Genomic DNA, 10815 nt, shown 5'->3' on the forward strand with positions numbered 1-10815 from the left:
ATGTGCATTGTATGCATGTGAGCAAGCACACATGTGCATTGTATGCCTGACTGTGAGCGAGCACACATGTGCATTGTATGCCTGACTGTGAGCGAGCACACATGTGCATTGTATGCCTGACAGTGAGCGAGCACACATGTGCACTGTATGCCTGACTGTGGGCGAGCACACATGTGCATTGTATGCCTGTGAGCGAGCACACATGTGCATTGTATGCATGTGAGCGAGCACGCATGTGCATTGTATGCATGTGAACGAGCACACATGTGCATTGTATGCATGTGTCCAAATGCACAGGGGCAGGAACAGAGTAGTAATTTTAGGAAAGCTCAAAATTATTGATTTCAGCTGGGAACAGGAGGTACAGAACATTCCAGAAATGCATGTACTGGACGGCTGATGGTTGTGCAAGACAGTTCAGCCTTCCTTGTTCATACCTAGAGGTCAATAGGTCATGATTAAATCTTCAACAACTTAAGTAACAATTTAAACCTTATCCATGGAGGCAGCTACTTGGAAGGGACCAAGAAGCAGGAAAGTGGCTGTGGAAGGGTTGCTCAAAGCACTGCTTCCCTCAAGGCTCCTGTCAAGGTGGTGCTGCGCCATGGGAAGTCTGTAGAGACGCGCTGTTTCTCATTTTTCTGTTACAAACTACCAACCCTAATTGGTATTCAGTTATTGTCCCTTTGGCTTGGCTGAATACACGGCAGAGGCAGCAGATGGTACTTGCAGGAGTGTGGGCTTATCCACACGGTAGGGCACTTCACATTTGGCACAGGCTTTGACCTACATGTGAATTACAAGTTATCTTAATTTTCTAGGGCAAATGTTCACTTTGGGTCATCTTTCCCTTGTTATTTCCTGATTTATTATTTTTTTTTTTTTTAAAAACCAAACAAACAAGGACTGTATTTCTTATACAACCTCGTATCCTTACTGGCTTATTTAGAAAATACAAATTCAATCAGTTGTGGCTGTGCACACGCTTTTAATTTCAGCCCTCGGGGGTCAGAGGCAGGGTGTGTGTGTGTGTGTGTGTGTGTCTGTGAGATCAGTATGGTCTACCACAGCATGTCCCAGGCCACCCAGAACGACATAGTGAGAGCCCGTCTCAAGAAAACCAAAACAACAACAGAACCTCAAAATAAAAAATAAATAAAGCCAGGCGGTGGTGGCACATGCCTTTAATCCCAGCACTTGGGAGGCAGAGGCAGGTGGATTTCTGAGTTTGAGGCTGCAGAGTGAGTTCCAGGACAGCCAGGACTACACAGAGAAACCCTATCTCAAAAAACCAAAATAAATAAATAAATAAATAAATAAATAAATAAAACCAAAAATCCCCAAATGACAAACAAAAACCCAACCCAGAAACCCCTGTGAGTTGAAACATGAACACGCCACACCCCCCAAGATAGAAGGCAAGCCACATCCACTCCTCGCCCCACATAGCACCCAAAATTTCTTTTCAGAAAGATTAAAATATAGAATATCTGTATTCCTATTTCCAATGATTAGGGAGAAAGGCTGAAAGCTGGCTTGCTTATTTCAGGAGAATATAGCATCTTGCAATGTGTTGGTGCCATCACTGATTTCAGTGTGTGCCAATCAGGCTGCTGACCATGGGTTCCTGATGCTTCTTAGCTTTATTTAGTCCTCTCTTGTTGGAGAAGCAACCACTCCCCCAGTACCCATGCAGAGATCACAAGTGTCTACAACTACTTACTGGCTTGCCCTGTTAAATACTGAGTCAGCTGGCTCACAAGATGGAAGTTCAATGTCATTGAAAAAGGAATCTTTCCAGGGTACTCAAGGTGGGGTATGCACCCTCCTTCTCCAGAGGCAGGCCTGACCCACTAACTATAACCTAAAGAACTATATGCCTTCGGTATTCAGGGAGAGAGCTGTGGTTTTGTTTGTTTTGTTTGAAAGCAGGAAGAAAGATTAGAAATATATAAGTGGCAAGCTGCCAAGTATCCGTGTCTTCTCTTTGGTCATTCACCTGCCTTAAGGACAAACAGAACTTTGTGGATAGAGAGTGAAAAAAAGTCAGTAGAAGACCGTACTGTTTGAGTCCATATACGAATGTGCGGGATGCAGAGATCTCCCACGTCACAGGGAGAAGCAGGTAGTGAATGCTGAGGGGTACTGACTCGTGTGGGGAGAACGTCCTAAGACTGTACTGTGGCAGAGGGCACAGGGCACACAGCCCGGTGCACTGCCTCACACGGTGCCTTCCTTTATCTACCAAAGCCTTTCATTTTTCACATTAATAGTTCATACCTTTCTTTGGCTTCTCTGAGGGCGACTTCAAGTCTCTCCACCTTTTGGTTTCCTTCCCTTAGGCAAAGCAGAAGCTGGCTCACAGTCAGTTCTTCAAACTCCGCACAACTCCTGGCATCCTCTGTACATTTGCTCCTAAAAAGACATCACCGCCATATTCAGTATGGAAATTAAAAAGGTTTTGATCTCAACAAAAAAGTCAAGAGTAAGAGAGAAGCATGACACAACCGAAATCCATGTCCTCCAATCAGTTCTTGACTGCCCCAAGCACGGCTGAGCCAATCCCTGTACGCACGCAACGAAGGCTGTGGGGACCAGCAATGCTTCAAGGATGCTAACCTCATAATGCCAGCACTCATTCCAAAGAGGTACTGTGTCCACAAGAGGTACTGTGTCCACAAGAGGTACTGTGTCCACAAGAGGTACTGTGTCCACAAGAGGTACTGTGTCCACAAGGCCACAGAATCCACAGGGACAGCTCAGCAGCTGTGCAGGAGATGCCACCATCTCCAGAGATCAGTTTCAGAGAGGACTTTGGGCTGACTATTCAGGTCCATTCAGACCTGAATGGACCCACTGCAACTGGTCAGAGACTATCACCTTTGTGAGTCAAGGAAGAAAAAAAAAACTTTTCTGGCTTTGGTTTGCACACGAAGCAGAGACGTGTAGATACTACCAGCAAATGTTTTACTAAGTTTCAGAATCTTATCAAGAGGCACATTCACGACAAACACGAAACTGTAACCATCACCCAGTAACGGAATGTTCAGAGCGATGACAATGACGAAGATGCCAGGGACGGCAGCTAGCCTTTCAGGCATCGGCCCGGCTCATATATCTGAACACCAGGATTAGACTCCAAGGCTGCAGCCCCAAGTCTAGAAGCCAATCTCAGACCTTACCAGCCTCATAAAGCTTATGAGCTATGGCATGAAAGAGGAAGTGGTCTCTGTATCTGGAAATAACTGAATGGGAAGTGGCTTAAAATTTCCAAATACAGTTTTTCTTTCCTCTGTTTCCAGGAAAGTCTTGATAGTAAAAGCAACAATTTGAGGAAAGTTGACTTCTAAACCAAAATTTAAAAAAACAAACACTAAAAACAGGAATAACATTCATTTATACTAATTATTCTATTTGGTGAAAGACTATTGCATTATTTACATTCTCCCTGATGTGAGAACATAGGGACAGACATAAAAAGTGTTGTATTACTTTTTCTGTGTCATTCTCTATGCATATTTATCAACTAATATAAAAAATGTTTTTAAAGGTCTGTGACATAAGAGAAATTATGAGCAAGCCGACAGACAAATGGACTAATGTTGCCCCCCCCCGCCCCCCTACACACACAGGGTGAGCAAACCACCAGCTCTGGGTAATTTTACCTTCACGAACCAAGAAGTTCAGGGCCTGGCTCTACTGCCTCTGCTCAAAGGCCCTTTCATAACTTATTATGTGTTTCCCAGAACCGCTCGGGACAGGCACATTTGAGATTCCAAAGGTAAGAACCTGGATTTTGAGGTTGAGGAGATGGCTCAGTGGGTCAAGATGCTTGCCATCAATCCTGATGGCCTGAGTTTGATTGATCTTCAGAGCCCACACAGTGCAGAGAACAGACTTCCATAAGCCAGTGCTTCTCAGCCTAACACTGGGACCCTTTACAGTTCCTCATGCTGTAGTAACCCAAGCCATACAATTATTTCAGTGATACTTCATAACCGCATTCTGCTGTTGTTATGAATCATAAATGTAAATGTTTTTAGAGATAGAGGTTTGCCAGAGGGGTTGTAACCCACAGGTTGAGAACTGCTGCTACTGTCCTGTGGCCTCCGTGTGTGTGTGCTATGGCGTGTCCCCTGTCCACCATATACATATATATATACACATACACATTCATATCGACAGCTCTCTTAGCCACTGCCTCAGAAGAGCATCAGCATCAGTTATTGTGGCTGATAATCTGAATAGGGAAAGCAAAAGGGTGTGTCCCACTTAAGGAAGCCCAGCAGGAAGCCTGCTTAGTCCTAGCAGGCACAGGACTGCTGACTAGGAACAAGTCTCTTTTTGATTGAGGATGAAAGTGTTTCCACTTCTAACAGAGAGGTTGGCATTTGTCAGCCTTGAAAAGGTACAGGACTTTGTTTCCATTATCCACCAGTCTTAAATTAATAAGACATTCAATACCATTGAAAATGAATGTTAGCACTTGAGAGGCTAAGGCAGAGGGTGTTGCAGGTTCAAATCAAACCTGGATCACAGAGCAAGACCCTGCCTCAAAAAACAAAGTAACTTTCCTTCATGTCTGACCTCCAATGATAGGCTCAAATTAACACCATCACCTACAGGCTGATGGAGTCTGTTCTTGTGGGTGTAGGGCAGTTCTTCATCTCCTTCATTGCCCCTTCAGTCTCTCCTTCCTGTAAAAGCAGAGATAAAGGGGATTAAATGCCACAGATCTGCAAGACAGATCCCCTTCAAAAGAAAAAAAAGACAAAAGTTTCCATCCAAGGAAAATACTCACTCAGCCTTTGTATGAGATAGGATCTAAATTGGGTCACTCAAATGAAACAGAAAACACTCTCCCTGTCAGGATTATAAATATCTAAGTTTAGGCATGAAGGTCAGTGTCCTGCACTGGAATACACTCAACCCAGCTCCATGAACGTGGCTTTGGCTTGCAAGGCAATGCCTTTGCTAAGCTGGCGGCCGTTGTATGTTTGCCTGACCAGTGGCCGTTAGGGAACCAACGCCTACACACTGAGGCTGACAGGATCTGTGATCTGGTTATATCTCCATACACAATGGAGCAAATCTTCACACCTGCACAAAGATGGCTCTGGATGCTGTGGCTACACTCTTCCTAAACCATGGCAGGGTTCTCCAGCCCACAGGAGCAAAGCGAAGCACATTCACACTCGCAGTAACTGTCACTCAGCCGGGAGGAAGCAGATATTGCTACCCCAGGAGGAGACTCCATGGGAAACTGGTTTATTCTTAAGTGGATAGTGACCGATAAGGGTTGTCCTAGTTGGATGTGAGGGGTGCAGTAAAGAAACATTGAATCAGGGAGCTGGAGAGATGGTTCAGAGGCTAAGAGCACTGACTGCTCTTCCGCTTCTGAAGGTCCTGAGTTCAAATCCCAGCAACCACATGGTGGCTCACAACCATTTGTAATGAGATCTGATGCCCTCTTCTGGTGTGTCTGAAGACAGCCACAGTGTACTTATATAATAAATAAATAAATAAATAAATCTTTAAAAAAGAAAGAAAGAAACATTGAATCGGCCACTCCACTGTTAGGAGGGAGAGTTTTACTGTGAATAAGAGAAAATATCCAGAGGCACTGAGAAGAGTCCAGATCAAAGAGGCAAAGCAGCAGACTGACCCTGCCAGGGCTATCTGCAAAAGAAGGGAAGTGGGTGGGTAGAGAGGCAGATGGAAATCATGTGGATTATGAGGAGGGGAAGAGAGTAGGTGGGGGAAGGGAAGCCGAGCTAGGGCTGGGCTGGGAGTTCCGGGAAGAGGAGGAAGGGAGGCTTGAGGTGTAGAACAAATGCTTGTGTATAGAGACTGGAGGAACCTGAGGCCAGCCTGCACTTTGATATGAAGCTACAGCTATATGATACTGAGGAACACTTTTCTAGAGGCAAATTATTCCTTTTGACAGCAGAGAACCCCAGTTCATAAGTCACCAAGGAATGCTGGCCGTTATCTGACCACCAGAAAGCCTTTTATAGTCTAGCTTCAGCTGGGCCAAGACTGTCACTTCCAGACAGAGGCACTGCCTTTGTAGTTTTGGGAATTGGCATTCCCTTTGGACCTGACGTTAGCCATATGAGCCTGGCACCCTCATGAGTGAGACCCTGGATCTCTTCTTCAGCATCACATAAACTGGGTAGGATGGGATAAGCCTGTAAGCCTGGGACTGGTAGGTGGAGGCAGGAGCAAAAGATGTTTAAGGTCATTCTTTCTCAGCTACGAAGCCAGTTCAAGGCTCGCCTGGGATATGTGAAACCATGTCTCAAAATGGAGGGTGGGATGGCTGGAGATAGAACTCAGTAGTTAGATACTAGCCTTTTTGAGGCCCTAACTTCTGTTCCCACAGGGCTGTGGAGGCTCAGAGCTGCCTTTACCTCCAGCTTCAGGGTATAACACCTTCTTCTGGCCTCTGACGATACCTGCTCTCACCTACCCTTATTTATAGACCAGTATGTATATGCACGTGTATATTTTATCGGTGATAAAATAAATATTTAAGCAGAGAGAACAACTCTGGAGGTAGATTGAGGAGATCTGGTCTTTACTGTCCTGCCAGAAGCCATGATTTAGCTTCTGAGAGCAGAAGTTGAAGCCAGAGCTATCAAACTTAAGTTCTGTGAACTGGCCAGCTGAGGCAGTATGTACCCATTCCTGAGCTCCTGGGAGGCGCCCCTTTTGATGGGTCCCATAACAGGAAAAAGCAGGTGAGTGGGCACTGGGGGGAACCTCTCCTGTGCTGCTGAGAGACATCTGAAGTGAGGGTGAGACCACACCAGGACAAAGTCCTTCATATCAGAAGTGTCACTTTCACTTTGTCAGAGTTTATATCTAAAGGAGGAAGAGATTAAAGAGAGACGCGTACTTGGAGTAGAGAGCAGCCTGTAAGACTCCTAATGTAGCCCTGGAATATTTAGTGTGGAACCCCTTACTCACCAACTGCCCCACAGAGCAGTCCAGTTGGCCAATGACCCTTGCTCCGTCCATGCCCTCTAAAACATTTAGATGCAGTCAGGGTGCCTAGAGGAGAATTTGAAAAACAAACTTCTCTACAAGTGACAGGAGATGACTGAAACACAGAGCTTTACCCCTGTGGTGGCTGATAAAAGTCAGGAAACCCAGACATTTTATCAAAAGTTTCCACATGTTGCTTCTCCAGGGCTGGCATCATCTGCTGCCACTCAGCTGAGTGACAGTTACTGCGAGTGTGAATGTGCTTCGCTTTGCTCCTGTGGGCTGGAGAACCCTGCCATGGCTTAGGAAGAGTGTAGCCACAGCATCCAGAGCCATCTTTGTGCAGGTGTGAAGATTTGCTCCATTGTGTATGGAGATATAACCAGCTCACAGATCCGGTCAGTCTGGTCTCAGCCTCTTGTTCCCTAACACAGCCTGCTCTCAGCCTCTTGTTCCCTAACAAGTCAGTACTGCAGGCAAGTTTATAATGGCAGCTGGCTTGGCAAAAAACCGGAATCGGCACTTTAGCTCCGTTACATTCTTACTCCTCATTATTTGGCTTAGCTGTGCTGACAGCAAACCCTGGTAATTGTTTTCTGTGGGCCCCTGGAGGCTTTGAAGCCTGCTTCCTGTGTCCAATTTGCAAGCAACCACTCTCAGCAATTAAGCCACACAGCCAGTCCATCTTATGACTGAGACGTTATTTACTATTACTATTTGTGTGTGTGTGGGAGTGTGTGGGGGTGTGGGGGTGCTTGTGCCATGGAGCAGGTGCAAGGCCAGGTGACAAACCCTGGGAAGTCAGTGAGCCTCTTTTTCCCCTTTGTGTGAGTTCCAGAGCCCAGGCTTAGGTGGTAAACACCTTCTCCTGCTACACCATCCTTTCAGGCCCTCTCAGCTTTCAATTTAATTATTTAATTATTTACATTCCAGATGTTGACCCCCTCCCATCCCCCCTCCCCTTTGCCTCTGAGAGGGTGCTCCCCTCCCCCCCCCCTTATTGTTTATTACCACGCCTCCTCACTAGACTTTGGAATGAGTCTATTAAACACAGTTAAACGCAGTTTTAGGGCTGGTGAGGTGGCTCAGAGTTAAGACACTTGTCCCCGTTATACTGGAATCTCACTATTTGGATCAGCTGTGTCGACACAACACGTTCAGGTGTTGTGTTTCATTCTAGAGGGGGCTTGGACATTTGCTTCATAGAAAAAGAACCACAATTCTTACAGTCATCCTGATCTCAACGAAGGAGTCTTCCGAGGAGCCGCCGGAGTTGAGTTTGAGCTGCAGTTCTGAGACGATGCCCAACAGGTCTGCCTTTTCAGCCCGAAGGCGCATCACCTGGATCTTCAAATGCTCCACTTCCTGCTCCACCTGGGTCTTCAGCTTTTCCACTTCCTCCTCCAAGGCTCTGGGATACCTGCAGCCACCTGTGAGGTCCTGGGAAGACCAGGAATGAGGCATGAGGCGAATACAAAAATCAAACGGAAGGTTTGGCTAGTAAACTTGATGGCCAAGCATCACAGACAGCGAGTGCTGTGCGCGCACTCTCTCTCTTTCCTCTTTCTCAAAGCAGGATATCATGTAGTCCAGGGTTGACCTTGAATTTACAGCTGAGGACAGCACTACCTCTACCTCCCAACTGCTGGTATTATCAACATGCGCCACTGACCCCACTTTATTTTTGTATGTTATGTGGGTCTGCTCATGGTAATCATGTGCCAAGGCAGAGGAAAACAACCTTGGGAGGGAGTCGCTCTTCAGGTGCCATCCACCTAGTCTACCTTTTCTGGTTTTGTTTTAGTTTGGAGACAGGGTCTCCTATTGGCTAGGGACTTGCCAGTGAGCCCAGGAACCTGCTTGTTTTTGCAACCCCTGCACTGGGGTTATACACACACACACACACACACACACACACGTCACCACGCCTGGCCTTTTCATGTATGTTCTGGAGATTAAACTCAGAGCCTCAGCAGTTCCTTGGCCAAGCCACATCTCCAGCCCCATGCCTGTTTTTAGAAAAGGCAATTTTCTAACATCTTTGTCTGCTACGCTGTAAGTAGAAGGTTTTCCTTGTTGTTTAACAACTTATTTTGATACACTATATAAGAACGAGAATGTTGGGGCTAGTGATACAGCCCAGTATTAGCTTGTCTCAAGTGTGTTCAACCCACAGAGCCATACATACCAGAAAGAAACTCAGAATAACTTAATGACAAGAAAGAAAGGCTTCGACCACATGCTGGGACGATGTTAAAATCATAAAAAGAACCAACCAGACTTTGACAATGGTAGACTCAGACACTATAGTTCAAAATTCCAGAAAACAGGAACAAGAGCTGTTAGAACTCAGCCTCCACCCTTTCTCTCCCCCACCCCCACCCACAGTCTCCATGTCTCCCACACTCATTTATGCAGCCAGGAGCCAGAGCACCAAGAACGCCATGTGGCTCAGTAGTGGCAAGATAAGGAAAGGTCTGCAGCCATCCCAGCACACCAGCTGCTGGCTGCTCTAACCTTGCCAGTGCTATAAATTGGTAAAAGTAGGGGCTGGAGAGATGGTTCGTGGTTAAGAGCACTGACTGCTCTTCCAGAGGACCTGAGTTCAATTCCCAGCAACTACATGGTGGCTCACAACCATCTGTAAAGGGATGCCCTCTTCTGGTGTGCCTGACTACAGCAACAGTGTACTCATATAAATAAAATAAATAAATTTTAGAAAAAAAAATTGATAAAAGTACATCTGGGAGGGAGAAGACGACAAAAATCTCAAAGACTGAATTTCAGCCTATACAAGATCAGTAATGCACGTTAAGTAGCATTGCATATCTGTGAGGTATAAACACATGTGCTGCATATCCGTGAAATATAAACACGTGTGCTGCATATCCGTGAAGTATAAACACGTGTGCTGCGTATCTGTGAAGTATAAACACATGTGTTGGGTTCACCGTCTTCTAATGACCACATTGACAGCATGGGGGAACAAGCCTGTTTGGGCAGGGTGCTTTTTTTTCTGGGGCATAGGGAGGACAGACCTGTCTGCAGCATTCACAGATCACTAGAGGTGTGAGCCTAGCGCTCTCTAAGGTACCCGCCTCAGTCTTCTTGGGTCAGAAGGAAAGCATGGCAGCACATTGTCCATGGTCTCTTCAGTGACCGCCCAGGCCTCCCTCGTTTCCTCTCCAGGAAACCTCAATTCCTCAACGTACAAGATGCCGTGCTTCACTCCCCTTTTCAAAGGTCAAATGCAAATACTCAGGAGAAACAAACTTCGAATGCAGTTTCTCTCTCTCTCTCTCTTGCAGTTTCTCTCTCTCTCTCTCTCTCTCTCTCTCGCAGTTTCTCTCTCTCTCTCTCTCTCTCTCTCTCTCTCTCTCTCTCACACACACACACACACACACACACACACACTTGTTTTTTGAGTTAGTCTCTTTCTATGTAGTCCAGGCTGGCCAACTCAGGCAGTAGCTTGGGCTATACTTGACTTCATGATCCTCCTGCCTTAGCCTGAGTCCTGGAATTATAAGAAGTATACCTGGGTCACACTCACTTAAATTTCAGACAAGATTTTAAAGAAAAGTCTTAATTCTCCTCGGGAATTAATACCATAATTAAACACCATCTACAAATTCTCTAAATAAGTCATTTAAATATGTGAATCCAAACTTGTACTCACCATGCTGAATTGAGTTGGTTGGTTTTGTTTTGTTTTGTTTTGGTTTTTCGAGACAGGGTTTCTCTGTGTAGCCTTGGCTGTCCTGGAACTCACTCTGTAGACCAGGCTGGCCTTGAACTCAGAAATCCACCTGCCTCTGCCTCCCA

At 45.9% G+C, this 10815-nt stretch overlaps 1 protein-coding gene across 3 annotated transcripts in view; it reads right to left on the reverse strand.

Annotated features, from left to right (window-relative positions):
• The window catches only part of Optn (optineurin), a 43848-nt gene that overhangs the window by 16255 nt on the left and 16778 nt on the right, over positions 1-10815 (reverse strand). For all 3 annotated transcript variants that reach the window (XM_021156006.2, XM_021156007.2, XM_029473608.1), the window contains 3 exons: positions 8218-8430; positions 4624-4697; positions 2281-2415 (listed from right to left, as the gene is read on the reverse strand). In XM_021156006.2, the coding sequence (XP_021011665.1) occupies positions 2281-2415; positions 4624-4697; positions 8218-8430 (422 nt within the window). The remainder of the gene's footprint in view (positions 1-2280; positions 2416-4623; positions 4698-8217; positions 8431-10815) is intronic.

This window comes from Mus caroli, chromosome 2 (assembly GCF_900094665.2).
Source record: "Mus caroli chromosome 2, CAROLI_EIJ_v1.1, whole genome shotgun sequence".
Taxonomy (NCBI): Eukaryota; Metazoa; Chordata; class Mammalia; order Rodentia; family Muridae; genus Mus; species Mus caroli.